The 17,663-nt window shown below is 42.6% G+C and overlaps 1 protein-coding gene across 7 annotated transcripts in view; it reads right to left on the bottom strand.

Annotated features, from left to right (window-relative positions):
- Positions 1-3,282: 3,282 nt before the first annotated feature.
- cdc42bpab (CDC42 binding protein kinase alpha (DMPK-like) b) overlaps positions 3,283-17,663 on the bottom strand; it is a 69,858-nt gene continuing 55,477 nt past the window's right edge. For 3 of the 7 annotated variants that reach the window (XM_044049282.1, XM_044049280.1, XM_044049281.1), the window contains 25 exons: positions 17,077-17,182; positions 16,748-16,896; positions 16,518-16,609; positions 16,075-16,151; positions 15,856-15,903; positions 14,609-14,647; positions 13,923-14,042; positions 13,264-13,347; positions 13,069-13,174; positions 12,801-12,937; positions 12,407-12,546; positions 12,088-12,169; positions 11,729-11,948; positions 11,336-11,398; positions 10,924-11,177; positions 10,684-10,808; positions 10,346-10,560; positions 10,147-10,244; positions 9,867-9,951; positions 9,149-9,272; positions 8,898-9,015; positions 8,432-8,549; positions 8,131-8,288; positions 7,149-7,223; positions 3,283-3,741 (listed from right to left, as the gene is read on the bottom strand). In XM_044049282.1, the coding sequence (XP_043905217.1) occupies positions 3,610-3,741; positions 7,149-7,223; positions 8,131-8,288; positions 8,432-8,549; positions 8,898-9,015; positions 9,149-9,272; positions 9,867-9,951; positions 10,147-10,244; positions 10,346-10,560; positions 10,684-10,808; positions 10,924-11,177; positions 11,336-11,398; positions 11,729-11,948; positions 12,088-12,169; positions 12,407-12,546; positions 12,801-12,937; positions 13,069-13,174; positions 13,264-13,347; positions 13,923-14,042; positions 14,609-14,647; positions 15,856-15,903; positions 16,075-16,151; positions 16,518-16,609; positions 16,748-16,896; positions 17,077-17,182 (2,965 nt within the window). In that variant the 3' untranslated portion in view covers positions 3,283-3,609. The remainder of the gene's footprint in view (positions 3,742-7,148; positions 7,224-8,130; positions 8,289-8,431; positions 8,550-8,897; positions 9,016-9,148; positions 9,273-9,866; positions 9,952-10,146; positions 10,245-10,345; positions 10,561-10,683; positions 10,809-10,923; positions 11,178-11,335; positions 11,399-11,728; positions 11,949-12,087; positions 12,170-12,406; positions 12,547-12,800; positions 12,938-13,068; positions 13,175-13,263; positions 13,348-13,922; positions 14,043-14,608; positions 14,648-15,855; positions 15,904-16,074; positions 16,152-16,517; positions 16,610-16,747; positions 16,897-17,076; positions 17,183-17,663) is intronic. The other 4 variants (XM_044049284.1, XM_044049283.1, XM_044049287.1 and 1 more) reach the window with 4 other exon arrangements.

The raw sequence follows: 17,663 nt of genomic DNA, 5'->3' as shown, positions 1-17,663 counted from the left end.
AAAAAAAAAACACTCACTTCCTGTGTATTTGTAACAGCCCTCCGCTTTATTGAAATACATCGGAGTCAGGTTAATATAATGAGTTCTTCCACATAAGTGTGGCAGCCAGTTCCATACATTATTTTTTTTGCTTTGACCTTACACCTTAAATATTTTTTTTTTTGTGCAAAAAAGAATCTACATCACCTGTAGTGGGTTATCCTCAGTAAAACGCCCAAACCGTTCAAAAAGGAGCAAGTCCAAGTAAAACAACAAACCAAAGAAAAACAAAAACAAAAGATGATTACATCTATAACATGCAAAACTGTACAAATTATTACAAAGCAATCCTAGAAAATAAAAACAAAAGAAAAAGTGTAATATGATATGAAAGAGCAAAATAATATAGAAGGTACTGTGGATAAGACCTCACTGAAATGCAAAGGCGTTTTGACTTTTCTTTAAAAAAAACAAACATTTTTCTTCCTCTTTAATGTTTTGACTGTGGCACCGCAGCAGCCGTCAAACCGCCGTCACCCTTCACCCCCACAAACACTTCATCTCTTTTTCTTTTCTTCTACTGTACATCACAGCCAGATTTCCCTCAATCACTCACTCCATCCATCCGTCCGTCCGTCATTCAATCACTCTTTCTCTCATCTAAATGAAAATAATTCATTGGTTCTGACATTTCCTGAGTTTCTCTTCCTCTCTCTAGCTCTCTGTGTCTGGGATCAGGTTCTCTGTACAATAATAATAATAATAATAATAATAATAATAATAGTAATAAGGGCTGAAAAATCAAACACCAGACGTGAGGCGTTTCCTCGGCCTTTAGAGAAATACATTCTTACACAATTACTCCAGCAGGGACCGAGGAGAGCTGATAGCTTAAAAACATTTCTGAGAGGTGGCTGTTTTGGAATAATAACAATCATAATAATAATAATAATAATAATAAAAGAAAAAAACAACACATCTGTGTCACACACTGTGGGGGCTCCACACCTCTCTGTCCTACGTTCACATACGCAGTGAATTGAAACACATGGAATGTGTCGTTAGGAGCTACTTTGTGTTTGAGCGGAGCAGGAATGTGCGCCGAAGTACTTTAAAAGTTTTGTTTCCCTTTCTGACAAACGAGACAAGCGGAATAAAGCGGAGGATTGTGACCCGGGACGCTGCACTGTAGGAGCATTCAGTGTGTGTGTGTGTGTGATCCCTCTGCTCTCATCGCCAACGACAGTCACAACACACTGAGCTTTTCTCTCTGCACATAAAACCACAGTAAATCCAGGTCACAGTTGTGTGTTTAACGAGTAAAAAAACATACTCTTCAGTTTGTGTGAAGTGAAGGAGATGAACAGAAGTATCTGGGGGGTTTATTTTGGCTGCGAGTGCTCTGCTCCGCAGCCAGGAGGCGCCACACTGTTTCACTCTGCCACAGAGATCCATTCAACCACCACAATAACCACGGGAAGCACTGGGATTATTTTATCCTCAGAAACCTAAGTGCTGACACTCGCTCTGACTTTTATTTATTTTATTTCTTTACATTCTTACACGAGCTTCTTCAGCTTTTAAAGGTCCAGCGTGTAACATTTAGGTATAGTGAGTGTGTAACCGCTTTAAAATAACCGTCATTTGGTGCTTGTAGCCTTAAATTAAGACTTATATAGATGTACTTTAAGCAAAGAGGTTTCTACAGCAGCCTGACTGGACTAATCAGTCAGAACATGGACGATTATTATGCAAACGGAGAAGTAGAATGTGAGGGTCATCGTCTCACTGATGTCACTCGTGCACAATACGTAAAAAAAAAATATATATTGTGATTATTTTGACTGATATTGTGATTGGGATATGAATCAAATTTAGGACGACCACTTAAATGTCATTTTCGCCAGTGAATTTGTGTCATTTTGTCACAATAATACAAACAGCAGTGTCTTTCAATCTGAATATTGCACTTGGCTGTGTTGCACTTATTTTGTGATCCATTGAAATCTCACACACTGGACCTTTAAATGAAGAGCTCGTTGTTTTTTTAACAATCTCGAGGACGTGTAAAGGCTGTGAGAAAGAAAATGGCGTCTCAAAGTCCCTCCCTTTCTTTCTTTCTTTCTTTTTTGGCGTTTCACAGGAGCAGAAGGACTCACGCTCTCCACACAGGTGCCACAGTGGGGAAAAAAAGCAGAAACACGCGTCAACGGTCGCAGCCGCTTCACCTCTGACGGCCAGAGGTGGAGCAGCTGGACGACAAGGCATCTGCTGCTGCATAATAACACCACCTCAGTGTGTGTGTGTGTGTGTGTGTGTGAACGCTACATGACGGGTCCTTGCGTCGCTGCTCTTCACTCAAATTCAAACCAAGTGGGGGAAAAATAAGAATAAACACAAAACACGTGTCATACATACAATAAAAAGAAATCTAAAATCAAACGTTTTAAAAAAAGAAAAGTCGTTTAAAATGGCTTTTTTTGTGTGTGTGTGTGTGAAAACAACCTCAAATCACTAAAAACAAAACAGAAATAAAAAGTCAACAGAGGATTATTTTTACTTTCCCGTGTAGTTTTCTACATTATCATATATTACTCTCTACTTATGTACATTATTGTGATGGGAGAGTCTGTGGTGAGTTGGTCAGTTTGGTTTTACAGCAAAGTGGAACATCTACGCTACACGGTGGACGCCGCCGCCGCTCGCACCGGACCAATGAGGAAGAAGAAGAGTAGCACAGTAGGCGGAGCCGCGACGTGACGACGGTTTGTTATGAGCGCGGAGCTTTGTTTATTTTTATATACCGGCGGTCGAAAATAAAAAAAATATTATAAAGATCACTGCACTTAGTATTCATGAGCAAAAAATTTAAAAAAGAAAAATAGTGTTTTTTTTTTTCCTCACTTTCTCTTCTTTTTTTTTCTTTTTTTTGTTTTCTATTTTTGCAGCACCCAAAGAGAAAGCAACAGAGGCAAGTGAGGAGTGAGGAGTCTAAACTCCACTCGTCTGCTTCAGGCCATAAAGAAGCAAACGTCCCTTTTCCTCGTCTGAGATCGATAAATAAATTAAAACATCGTCCCCTAAAACCCAGAGGGTCGTAGTGTTATGTACAAGTACAAATCATTTTCTTTGAACAATAATCCTCCTCTCTTTGTTTGTTTGTGATCGGGGGCAGAGTTTTTCATTCCTATCACATCCGTCCTCACACACACACACACACACACACACACACACACACACACACACACACACACACACACACACACACACACACACACAGGCAAGCACAAGATGGCTTCTCTCACTAACACACACACACACACTCAGACGTTCAGACATCAGCACTAGCGTTGAAACAGGATCAGATTCTCCCTCAGTTTCTCGCTGGAGCTGCGGCGAGAGACAAACTGAAGCGGTGAAGTGGGACAAACGTTGACGAGGAGGGAGCAGGAGGTGCAGTTCACTGGGCAGTGAAGGGGGGAAGGGGAAGGGGAGGAAGAAGAAGAAAGGAGAAGAGGAGGAGGAGGAGGAAGGTTTGGAGTCCTGTGCTGTCGGTCAGTCTGTCGTTAGTCGGTCGGTCGGTCGGTCGGTCGTTGGTAATGACGAGTGGACGACGAGGCTGGAGGAGGCTCATGTGTCCCAGGCCATGCGGTCTGTGCTCTCCAGGGACAGGGACTTGGTCTTGTGTGGGGAGGCCGGGCTGGGGGGGCTGCTGAAGGTGGAGCTGTTGGAGGCCGTGGAGTGACGGGGGGAGTCCGAGTCCTGCAGGGAGGGGAGACCAGAGAAAGAGAGAGAGAGAGAGGAGAGGGGAAGAAGGTGACGTTTTGGGAAAGAAAACAAAAAAAACAAACAGAACACATGTTAGATAAATAACAAGACATCAGTGATTCCCAAAGACTGGGTCGGGACCCACTTATGGGTCACAGGAGACTCTTTTTGGGTCCCGTTTAATTAAGATTCATGTTTTAATAACATGCACATGTTAAGTTTGGGAAACACTGCATCACTTCTCTGTGATTCAGACTAATGAAGGTGGAGACTGAAGCCTGATTTACACTCACAACACTTTAAATGTGTCCCGCGACTGATAAGACAGCAAAATGTCTAACGACTGGACATAAAAATGGACGTAGTCTTCTGGACACAAAGCAATAAAAGGACCGGGTCATAGTTTCTGTGTGATCAATCAAAATTCTCCTTGTTGTTGATAATGCGTTATTCCAAATCTCTTATTTCTCAATTAGAACAATTGAAATAAATCCATCCATTATCAAAACAAAGACAAATCATCACGGATATGGACACAAATAAACAGGACGACGGATGATTCTGTGTTAAAATGTTTCCCCAGAGCATAAACTGACAATAGTTGCATCGAGTCATTGAGTTTAAATCAGGCTCATGTCTCCGTCTCAGGTCTAAAATTAAACATTAACAACGTGACTCTGGCGGTTTGTGAAAACACACACACACACACACACACACACAGAGGCAGCAGTGAAGATGTGATCCCTGACAGCTGCATGCCTGCCTTCACCTCCGCCCTCCTCGTGAATGTGCACATGTGTTTGTGTTGGCAGGCAGATGTGACACAAGTGAGAGACGTGAGAATCTGCTGCTCCACCTCCACCTTCAGCTTCCACTACGTTCCACACCATCAGCACATGAGCAACTCAATTGACCAGAAATGATCGGCTCAGGGAAAACAAACATGCAGATGAGGACACGTCAAAGTGTGTGTGTGTGTGTGAAACCTTCATACTGTACAACAGTGATGCCCAAAGAGGAAACCAGGAGATTTACATTTCAGTATGTTTTCAATAAAATAAAATGGAGTTATAATTAATTTACTAAACATCTCTTTAAATTTAAGAGTGACAATTCAAATATATGATATTGAGTGTTACAGATGTCTCTTATGAAAAGTGAGGGAAACAATGCAGTACAAGACAGTATGAGTTGGACTTGCAGAGTCTGTCATATACGTTGTGTTGTGATGGTTTGAATAACTGTCGATTATTTACAGCCAAGTTCACACAACATGTTTTTACGTCTTTTTTTACTCGAGTCACACACACACTTAAACACACATGGAAGTATGTGAGCAGACAGCGGGAGTAGACATACTAAGTCTATGCAGCCCTGAGTTACAGACATTCAGATCATCACTGAGACTCTTTCATCTCCCGAGAGAGTTTGGAAACATCTTATTTGCTATTTATATTCCTCCAACTGGTAAAGCTAAGAAAAGTGCAAATCATTCAGCAGCAGCAGTCACTCCCACACCCAACTTCACTGCACTTCCAAGATTCCTTATTTTCACCCTTCAATCACTGTAAACCTGAGATGACCTTGTCCAGTTTCCACTAATATGTAAAAATGTGGCATAAATTAAACAATAACTTTAATCACTGTGCTCATCTGTTGCCCTCAAACAAATATGTGCATAAAGACTGTCCTGCAACGGCCTGAGGACAGTGTGGACACGTATCATATCTATTAACCCAGTGTTTCCTAACCCTGGTGCTGGGAGAACACTGTCCTACACGTCTTAGATGATTCCCTGCTCCAACACACCTGAATCAGGTGAGCTGGAGCTAGAGCTGAAACCATTTCTTGATTAATTGATTATTTATTGATTACTAAATGAATCAATTTTGATCATTGATTAATCGGTTCAAAGCTTTTTTCATGATTTAAACACGTTTTGCAATTGTTTAAGCTTCTTAAATGTGCGTATTTTCATAATTTCTTTGCTCTGGAAAACAAAGAAATAATTGGAAATAATTTTGGTTTGTGGGCAAAACAAGACATTTGAGGCAGCAGAGTCTGCACTAAGAAATCTACAAGCCCTGACGACTTGGCTGCCATTCTTTTTAAAAACTGTGCATATGAACTCTTTTTTTCCTTCTATCATCATTCATGTGCTAAAACTCTCATGTCCAGCTGTGAATGAGGACTTTATACTGCACCAGTAGCTCTGTCTGTGGTTATGATTATTTTTCAAAAGGATAACAGTAATTATAATTACTGTGAACTTGCTGGGGGAGGGTGTTGTGGGCAGAGAGGATGGTGTGGTCAACGTGATGCATGGAGGACTTTAAATGACCCATCACACCACACACAGCTCACTATCAACAGTAATCTGCATCAATCACAACACATGCGCACTGTACTGTGTACTGGCTGCTTTAGTAATGTTCTAATGACCATTTACAATTATTTCTAAATATATTTATTAGAATAAAACTAGAAAATACCGGAAATGTGTGTGCAGTATTAAAAAACCTGAACATTTTTAAAACCAGCCAACAGACACAAACAGCAGACAACTCACTGACTTTCAGCCAGATACTTCATTACCGTACCCTGTGGGAAGTGACATGCTTGGATGTTATTGGGAAAATAAATGGTCCTCAAAGGGTTAACAAAAGTTGCAACATCTCAGTAGCTTGAAGCACTGGCTTAACTTCTCCAGTTGTTCGCGCAGACAAAAACCCAGCACCACTTTTTAAACTTTATCAGCGTCAGCAGCATTTTCTAACTTTCTTTAGGGGCTTGAAACGAGTGAATCTGGGGCAGAGCTGATGTGTTTTACAAGGACAACACTGTAGTGTGTGGAGGTGACTGCAGATGCTACAGTCTGTCTGTGTGAGGTTGTGTTTAAAAGCCCTTTAAAAGCCTTTTCTCCAGTCATGTGATGAGAGAGTGTGAACCGCGCAGCAGCTGCTGCCGAGTCTTCCACACTTTCAGTTCGACTTTGTCATGGTGGATTCCTGAGTTCCCTCTGGCCTCGTTTGTGCTCTGACCTGGACATCACTTGTTTAGCATCGTGCAAAGTGCCACCTGTGCCGATGCAAACATGCTCTGTGATTGGCTGAGAGAGCAGCGGAAGAATGGTCAAAAGCTGATGGTCCGGTGATCATGAGCAGTCAGACGCTGCGGACATGATGCGGCTAAAATGGTGCAGCAGGGGACTGTGGGACGACAGCCTTTGTGTGTTCAGGAATTTGAATGCAGCTCATGCTACTGATGCATGTTTGCCCAGTAACACAGAGGCTGTGTGCGTGTATGTGTGTGTGTGTGTGTGTGTGTGTACACATACTCAATGACACGGTGCTCTCGGGAGTGTGTGTTTGGTGCAAAGTCGTTGCAGCCGTTGACATTACCTTCATCTTACTAAGCAGGGTCCTTAAAGCCCTTTTCAGATCGGGGGTCTTCTCCGACGGTGAGACCGCCTGCCACTGCAGAGGAGAGTTCAGACTCAGCGCCCAGCCCACAGACAACATGCTGGGGTGGGAGGGGGCGGGCGGGCAGGCAGGCAAGAGGGGAGGGCGGGCGGGGCACAGCTGGGGTGAGGGAGGAAGGAGACGAGGGATGGGGGCACAATGGGGCACAATGATGCGCAAATGGAGTTGACAGGATCCAGGTGTGCGGGCCGTGGGGATGAGGAGCCACGAGGAGAATGTCGGGCAGTTTGAAGGTGAGGTGAGCAAATGTGGGTTGCGCTTGAATAACAAAGCTAATGTCGGATGAAGTCTGTGTGTTTGAGGGGTGAAATCTTATGATAAATGCTGCTACTTTTAAAGTCAGTGTTTGGTTTGAGTTATAACTTTTAAATATTAACTATTAAAGGGATAAGATAAATATTATTCAGCGTTTTTGTCATTACACTAGCCCTACTTCAACCTTTTAAAGCAGGTTTTACAGGGAGGGAACAACAGTTTCTACACTGGGAAGAGAGGAGGCGGCCAGAGGACGCTGTCAGATGTGCTGACATCACAGAGAGAGCTAACCAATCTGCCAATAGGAGTGGGATGAGGTGAGAGGCCTGCACAGAGAGGCTGGGATGTTTGTGACTGATGGGATACAAGGATTTATTTTCTCCAGTGGAAAACAATGGGATGTATTTTAAGGATTTAATAACGTCTTGTCTAATGTCTACAATCACATGACATGGGAACAACCACGCGTGTTCATACAAAGCTGATGCTGGGTTGACATTAACTCCACATTCTGATTGATTAGATGTTTTAGACTTGACCTCTTGCATTTTTTTTTGGCATTAAATCCTTTCAGTGTTACGGTCAACCGCACATAAAGCTGTATGTTGAGTGTTATTTTTAATTATTACTTAATGCAGTTACTGACCTCTCTGTCAAACTGTGAGAGTGGCGCATCACCGCAGTCCATTCCTCCACCAGAGGACAAAGAGCTTTCAGAGGGAGACGTCATGGTCTGACGTTTAGAGCTGTAGCTTCCGCCTGACAGCTCTCTGCGCAAGGCGCTGCCATTCTGTGAGGACGAGCCTGAGAGGAGTTAGGAGGAGGATGAGGAAGAAGAAGAGAAGAAGGTGAGTTGAACATAAACTTTAAAGAAAATGGTTTAGAAGAGTCTTATCAGAGAACGCAGTTACTCATTCTGATAAGATTTATGAACTCCTTTTACTCACGGATGCCCAGTCCACTGCTGGCGCTCATAGAGCGGCCTGGCTCACCCCGGTTCTTGGTGATGGAGGGGATACTGACTGAACCGCTGAAGCCTGCACGGTTCTCCTGAACACGGACGTTCTGGTTTTAACAAACACAGAAGAAACACACACACAGAGTGCAGTGCAGGGAACAGGAGTGAGGAGGGTGCACTGTGACAAACAACTGAACACGAATGTGATTAACCATTAAGATCTAAGCAGAGAGACATGCAAACATGCTGACCATAAACACACCATGTTCAGGTGAAGAAAAGTCCTTTTCAGTCAGAACAAAAAACACTACTAATGCATGCTTTACATTCTAAACTCATATATGTGTGTGTGTGTCTGTGTTATCTTTGTTTTTACTTCCTGATTGAATTAACGCAGTGTATTAGAGTGCGAGTGTCAAGAGTGCATGCGAAAGTGAGTGTGCACGCGTGTCTACCATGGGCAGGTCTTTAAGGATCTGGATCCCATCTCCTGGTCCCATGTGGGCTACGTGGTTGAAGTTGGTGGGGTTGGAGATCAGCTTGTTCCTCATCTCTGGGTCTCGCAGCATGTCTCTGGAATCACAAAGACCAAAAGAAAAAGTATGCATAAACACACAGAGGACACAAGGAGTCAGAGCAGAGGGAAGACTGATGTCATACAGTGAATATAAAGCAGGAGACTGATAAGTGCTGCAGGTAAACATACCTCCTCTGCTGAAGTCGCTCTTCCTCAGGCACCCTGAAGGAGAAGCGCCTCTTGTTGTTCATGCTGCGCACCATCTGCTTCCTGCTGTTGTCTGACGTCTCCGGGACGACCAGCTCGTCACCCTCTGGAAGATCAAAACAAAGCCCCACATATGTTTACATGAACGACTACAAAGCTCTTCAGATTTACGTTGCTGTCGAAAGAGGAGCAAGTCAGACTTTCCTCTCCGACTTCGGTCTCTGTTGTGCTGTTAAACACAGAGTACTGTGTATAAAAGAGGAGATGGCTCACTCAGTGAAAACAGTTTAATAGGCCACAAATCAAGAGTTCTGCAAAAACAGCTGCCTGCTTCAGCAGCTGCTCAGTATCAGTGGATCCTGCTGGAGCTTCTTCTTAGGAGTTTGCATTTGTAAAAATGTATTCTTGTCACTCATATATGATCATAATGTCAAAGAAACAAACCTTTTACTTTCCAGCCCAGAATAAAATAAACCTTTGTTGTGTCATCAGTGACTAGATTTCGTTTTTGATATTCAAGCTAATTTTTTTTAAGTAGGTCAAACTGTCCATTCTGTAACTTCAAATAAAGGATGCACTACGATGCAAGCTTGTTTTTCTTGTTTTCCCCTCACATACAACATGCCGCAAAGCTGCTGTGAGGGAAAAGTGCAATGAACATGGAAACAGCCCCTGACACAATGCACTTTTATATTCTTACCAGCCATCTTGTTTCTGAAGTAGATAAGCCGGACCGTCTCCAGTCCCAGGAGGTTCAGAGAGCCGTCAACGTTCAGTGGCCGCACCTAAAATGGAATCAGAGAATCAGAGGAGTGCAACCTAATATCTCTCACATTCATCTAAAATAAACATTAAATCTGCATTTAATTAATATTTTCTCATATCTTCAGTAATAGAGGATATGAGAGCTTACTGTAGTGACAAGACAAGTACAAATAAATAATAATTTCAGCCAGCAGGTGGAGCCAGAGACAACTGACCTTCTTGAGAGGGATGGTCTGAATCCACTCCATGGTGTTGACGTCAAAAACATCAACAGCATTTTCACTGTAAACTGACAGGTAGGGGGCGTTGTAGCCTGGACAAAAGGAAACATTATTTATCATTTATTAAATAATCCACACTCTCCACGCATCACTTAAGCTCATCATCATATGACACCAGGGTTCTTCCACTCACAGGCGGCGTTGGGTGCAGCTGGCCACATCAGCTCCTGCTGACGCGACCTCCGGCCCTGAGAGTCCACGTACACCCCGATGGCGCTGAAGCACAGCAGCAGCTCTTTGCTGGAAATCTCCACAGCACAGAGAGCATCCAAGCTATGCTGGGGGATAAAGGCCAGGGTGTGGTCCTCAGGGTGGAGCAGGCTGACGGGAGACATGTCACCATGGACACTGTGGAGGAAATGCGAGGTTAGATCAAGCAAATTCACATGCAAAACACCGTCAGTTTGTTTATCTCAGCTGGAACATTTTTTTTTAAAGCAGCGGAGGAAAAGCTGGAAAAGAGTTGAGTACCTGTATCGGGTGAAGCCGGACTGATAGCCCACATAGAGTCGCTCGCTGAGCAGACCCATCCACTGGACCAGACCTGGTGCCTGAAACTCTCGCAACCGACGGTGACGCCCTTTACTTTTATTCACCTGGAGAACGAAATGAAAATCATTTTTAAAGATCTTATAATATGTTAAAAGAGAAAACAGAAGGAATGTTTTATTTTTTTATCATAAAGTGACAAAAGCAACTGCAACAACTGACCTCATAACATATGATCTGTCTCTTCATGGCCACACAGAGGCAGGTGAGCGAGCTGTTGCGGACGGGGCCAGAGACGATGGTCTGGCAGCCTCTCGTCTCGACCAGCTTGTGCGAGTCGATCTCGCGGCCGTCCAGTGCCTGTGTGGGGACGAGACGGACGTGGCGATTCCTGCCGGAGATGACGGCCAGCAGCTGCTCCTGGGGGATCAGGTCGACGTGGTGCACTTTCTTATTGTCTCCCACCCGGATTATTTCTGAGGAAGTGTGCAGAGTGTGTGCATTAGTAAAGGGAAGAGGAAGGAAGTGGTGAAGAGGCAAACAGAAGCAGGAAATCAACCAGTTCTAACCATGTAAACACTTTTATAGACAGATTTACGTGCAGACAAATAAACATCTTTGAAGTGGGTCTCACCATCTTTGGTGACATGGATGACAAAAAGACCTTCCTCGTTGCCCAGGGCGACACGCTCATGATCTGGTGGCAAAAGGGACGAAGGGAAAACAGTGACTTTAGTGCCAGAGAGGAGAAAGAAAAGGACATGGTGTGCAGAAAATGTTCCAGTCTGCTGGTGTCTAATTTCATAACACGATGGACTCAAATGTGAGGCATAGATGGTTTCTCTAATTTGACGAGAGTCGCTCTCTGTGGAACACTTTGCTGAGAATTCCCAAAGAAGAATCGACTTTTAAGAGCGTTTATGACGATGAGGATAAAAGGTGAGTGTGCAACTGTGACATCTTGAGATATTGCCTTCTTTCACACCTCGACATTGTGTCTGTAGTGTAAGGGTCAAGTGTCGCACACCTATGATAGCAGCAGACTGTGTTGTCTTGATGAGTGGCAGCGTGCTGTCGTAAGCCTCCTTGGGGATGTAGACAAACCGCTCCTTGAGCTTGTTCTTCTTGAGGATGCGGTGGAGCTCGTTGAGGAGGCCCACCCATTTGTTTCTCTCCTGGTCACTGTCAGCCAGGATTAAGATGGAGGGCTTGTGGCTGCTGGAGGGGGAGAGCTGTGACGCAGTCACCTGAGGAGAGAAGGGAATCAACAGTCAGGTTAGATGTTGAACATTTCTGCTGCTTCTAATTCACCTCTCAGCAACTGCAAGTCCACTTGATGCCATCTACATTGGCACCATTAGATTGAATGACTTGACTTTAACTTACTCTGAATATACAGGGGATGTCTTTGCGGCTGGCGTGGATGACATCAGAGGCCAGGACAGAACTGACTGAAAACTCTTCATCCCTGGATGACATGAAATGTAATGAGTTAGTATGTTGGCATCTTCTCCAGAATAAAACTTAAAATGACTACATTACAATTTATTGATTATTTTCTATATTTCTCAATTAATCCTTTGGTAAATAAAATGCCAGAAAAGGGTGAAAACTCATTTTCACAATCTACCACAGCCCAAGAAAATCAAGACATAGTCGCAAAACTTCACTTGTGCATAGATTGTTTCAGCAGTGCTTCATTTACCTCATGTCTATGACTTGACTGACTATTACACTTGGTTGTGTTGCTTTTCCTTCTCCCAGTTCATAGAGGAACAGTTTGAAGTCACACACCACAGCCATCGCCCTCTGCCAACCTTTCTTCACTCCTGTAGGTTTGGGCACCTGGAACAAACACAGTTCAGGGTTACACGTGGAACAGAAGCAAAACATGTCAAAATACTGCATTGTTCAAAATGTACAAATACAAATTATACTAATTAGTGAAAAATAGTGAAAGTCAAGGTTTAAAATCAAGTTAACAAGTGGGAAAACAGCTGCATTCTTCATTGATTCAAAAGTATTTGCGGAGTATATGGTGACAGCTGAGTCATAACCAGGGGCTGAAGACAACCAAGGTCTTTATGAGTCTCACTCACCCTGACATGGCCTTCGTATGCAGTACCAATGCCTCTCTGAGGGTCGATACCCAGCGGACCCTTAGTCTGGTCCTGGGGCACCGGACAAACAGCAGGAGCCTTGTCCGCACATGTTACATGGCAGGAGAAGTTGCATACTGGGTGAAGAGAGAGAAAGAGTCAATGAGAAACAAATGAGGTTTAACTGGTTATGTATCAGATGTTAAAATCAATGAAAGCAAAGCAGCTTTGAAGTTCTAATCTTAAAGTACAAATAAACAGCCTTTACCTTCACAGGTACAACCCTGACGTATGAGCCCCACCATGAGGGAAGTGCACTGGTTACACTTAGTGGGCGTGCTGAATGTCTTCACCACAAACTGATGTGCTTTGGGCTGTGGAGTGAAAGAGAGAATGAGATTTCAATCAGAGGTTTTAAGAGAAGAACAACACTGGAGCGGGACTCCACAGAAGAAGGTCCAACCTTGGGTGAGGAGCGTCCAATACTGCCGTATCCTCCTGAGCGCATGGTGGGGGTCTGGACTATACGAGGAGGATGATCCATCAACTGAAACAGAGGATACAAAGTAAAACATGGTTACAGAGGTCATAATTCCCATACTGTGTTGTGACATTGACATTTCAAAATGAACGATAGTGCAACCGAGGTGGGTTTATTTATTATTTATAAATACTTGTATCGTCATCACTCAATTCAGCAGTGAGGACAGGATAAAAATAAAACTGTAAATGTGATTTTAACATCACACACAGAGTGGAACGTTGGAGTTCCAATGTTCCCAAAGGCAATTCTCATTTTTCCCCACATTACACATGCACATGACATCTCTGTGTTAGAATGACTCCTTATCTTTGTTCTGTTGTTCCCTGCATTTCCCCTTAACTGAGTTAGTTATGATTCACAAGAGCTGACATTCAACAGTCTCGGTATTGTGAGTTAGTCTGAGTAATGGCTTTAACTAAATACAGACGTTCTTGATTCTGAGAGGTTGCCCTAGAAATCCTTTCTCCTGTGCTCATGTTTAAATTAAAATAATCCTTGTCACACTTTGAGAGGGGAACAAGACGAAAGGAAATGAGAGTTCTCCACTGAAAAACTGCGGTGTTTTGGAGTTTTCTGACCTCTATAGGCTCCATATCGCTGGCCATGGATGGTGAACGTGAGCGGGACTTGAGGTGGGACTTGGGGTCATCTTCCCGGGATGGAGTGTTGGAGGGGGTGAAGTTATCCATCGAGTCCACCTGAGAGTGGGGAAAATGGAGGATGAGGGGAGACGGGGATAAGTAAAAAAGTTTAAGTGAGGGGAGGAGGAAGGAGGCCAAAAGGAGGGAGAATAGAAGTATATAAGCAGAGGATGATGGCAGGAGGAAAGGTGGATGACAACAAGAGAACAAAGTGTAGCAGCCATGCTTAAAGCTATATAATGAACATTCATAATAAACAGAATAAAGAAATACTGTGGTCAATACATGTGTAATCTATAAAAGAAAACTGACTACAGCTCTATTGCACCTCAGGTATTATAACACATAACCACATATCACAGCTCAAAGACACCGTACACCATGCACAGCCAATCACAAAGCAACATTGCAGACTAACCACAGACACCAGCACAGCCACCTTTGCAGCACCCACAGATTCATAATAAGCATGGAACCATTCATTAATGTCTGACAACAAACAAGCAGCTATAATAAACATATACCCGGAGTGCACACAAAAATTAATCACGTTGAAAAGGACAAGATACAACATTCAGGAAAGCTCAATGAGAGCAGTCACAGAGCGCAGTGATGGTGCTTACACGTCTGCCTTTGCTAGCTGGGCCAACGGATGGCGAGCGCTTCAGTGGCAGGAGAAGAGACAGAGAGTGGCAGAGACACAGAGATGAGTGAATTATCAGAAAGTCAGACTCACAGAGCTGAAAACACATTCAATGAGACTCGGAGCGAAACATGAAAATATGAGGATATATATATATATATATATATACACGCCTGGGTGACACTGGACCAGTGGTTCCCAACCTTTTGCTTCATCATCCACAGATAAACTTCTAACTTACAGATTTACACTGACTGATATTTAATGGTATTATAATATAAAAATGGATACTCTTCCAATAATTTGGAATAATTTAATAATCACCCTGTACTTAAAGTTAACTGTACTAATAGCTCATTTATTGCTGAAGTCTAAACATGTACATTTAGATAATCATTTCAAAACTTGTCCATTACTTTTACAAATATCCAACTCTATTAAATTCTCAGTTTGCATTCTAACTTGCTTTACATACTTTTCATTACAGGTTACAACATTTCTTGGATGTTTATAATATTGAGCATAAATATGTAGATAGCTGTCTCCATTTAAACCACAGGTTGGGAATCACTGCATTAGACTACCACATTATCCTAACTAGGATTTAACTAAGGACAGAGACTGAGGAAAAGGGATGGATGCTGAAGGAAGGAAGGAAGGAAAAGGAGTCACGGGGAGGGAACACAGCTCGGGAAAAATCTGTATGCAACACATAGTGACTACTCAAGTTCACTTCATGGCTGGTGAAAAACAAAAACATATAAAGAGTCGGATTTCAATGATGTATTCTGTGGTTCTGTTCAAACTGATAAAAGTCCTAGCACTAGGAAGCAGAGAATTCCTTAAGCCAATGAGGATCAAAGCATGTGAATACATGGGAAGTGTAGACAATGTCCACCTTAACAATTGTTTGGATTTAATTTTGTCTCAAATACTGTATGAACTGGAAAAAATTTAATTATCACCTTCATTTTAATTCCATCAACCATGTTAAAATGTCAGGAACATCTTATTTTGCAGTGGTTTCTCTCTTCCTTGTGGATAGAACAGTGATTGCACAGACACACACACGTGTCCTGACACATCTACAGCATGTACATACACACATCTACTCTATGTTTCTCATCTAGCTTCTGTGCCCACAGTTCTACAATGTACGGTATCTGTTGCAGGTCTGTATAGGCATATGCATACACAGGGATTTCTACCTAACCAAGATAAACTTACGTCCTCCCAAAACTCAATTAAAGAGGATGAGGATGAGGAATAAGAGTCCTGAAGAACCAAAGAGTGAAGCAAAAAAAAAAAAGGGCCAAAAACAAAACAAACATAAAGATCTGGGAAAATTCATGAGATCAAAAGTGAACCTTTGACACATACATGGTTGCTCACATTAGCTATAAAATAAATACAGCCTGTGCATGATGGGATTTCTTAAATACTTACATCAAACTGGTCGAGTGCTGAGGTGGGGGCATTGAGAAAATCCAAGAAGGAATTCTGGGAATCTGGGTGCTTGACACCTAAGGACACAGAACAAAACAACACAACTGTGGTTAAATACATGATATTAAAACATCAAAGAGTGACTTATACAAAATCAGTCACAGGACTGTGTCTATGGAGGGGACGGGGCTGTTTCATATGAGGTAACAATACATTTTCATGTAACACCCTTCTAATTTGGCTCTGATTGTAGAAAAAAAACTCTTTCACAGAGATAATCTCTCACAGAAAAGTCAAACATCAGCCCCAAACATTTATTTTAAACGTTGCCCTACTCTCTAAATATGCACTGTGAGTAAAATTAATGAAAGGTCACTAATATACTACAATTACTGCTATGTCATACATTTTTGGTGACTGAAAGAATAATTTCAAATACATACCCCTTCGTAGCCGAAGTTCTTCGGTCTCCTTTTTAAGCCGATCAATCTCAGCCAAGAGTTCCTGGTTTTTACTCTCCACCTCCTGCAGTTTACTGGTGAATCAGAGACAAAAAAGTATGAACTAGAGTTTAGGACATCTGTTTAATCACTGAAAACACACATACATTCCCAACAGTTCTGAAGAAGGGGAGAAAATCAGCTATTGAGCAACTTTTGTGAAGAATTCGTACCAGTCTGTGGAAATGTTGTTGGCCTTGACCTTATTCAGTTCGTCCTGGATGGTCTGCTTCGCCCTGATCTCGGCATCCAAGGCTGACTGCAGCTCCAGACGGGCCGACATGTCCAACTTAGCAAAACGACGCATCTTCCATGGCATGTCCTGAAACAAGCAAGTACAAATGTCAGCAGATGACAAACAATGAAACATGGGAGTCCAAAAGATGAGATTGGATGAGAGGAACTCTCCTGATCCATCACTACTATAGAATAATTATAAGATAAATATAATAAATGTCAAATGTTTTGTGTGATTCAGAGTGTCTACAGTGTCTTATTGTACCGTGGCTCTGGCTCCCAGACTGGTGTTCCTCAGTCCTTCCAGCTCTTCTGTCATCTTGGTGGCCAGAGCCTGCAGATATCCTCGAGCATCCTTCTCATCACTCACCCTGCAGCAAACACAAACAAAAACACATATTTGCATCAACACACATGCACTGACAATGACAACGGATAATCATCGCATAACACCCGCCGACTGTCCACATTTTTGCTTTAAATGCCTGTATTGTGTTACTTTCATTTAAATGTCACATGTACAGTATAATCATATATGCAGACACACCCGTTTTTTTGTTTTTTTTACTTTAAAGCTTTTCTGCAAACATCATTGAGGAGGACAAATTTAAAACAAACACACTCATGATGTAAAAACTGCCTTTAGATCAACCTGATCTAGATCACCTCCACATCTCACACACACACAGTGCTAGAGTAGCTCTAGGCAGCTCACTAATCTTCAACTGTTTATTCAACAGTGAATAAACACTGACAGAGCTACACCTACAAACTCAAGCTAACTCTAACTTAAACATGTACCGACTTCCTCATGCACAGACAGACTTTACACAAAGAATTAGGGCTGCACAA

This window comes from Solea senegalensis, linkage group LG17, assembly GCF_019176455.1.
Source record: "Solea senegalensis isolate Sse05_10M linkage group LG17, IFAPA_SoseM_1, whole genome shotgun sequence".
In the NCBI taxonomy this organism is placed as follows: domain Eukaryota; kingdom Metazoa; phylum Chordata; class Actinopteri; order Pleuronectiformes; family Soleidae; genus Solea; species Solea senegalensis.
This window is presented reverse-complemented; position numbering and strand designations above follow the sequence as displayed.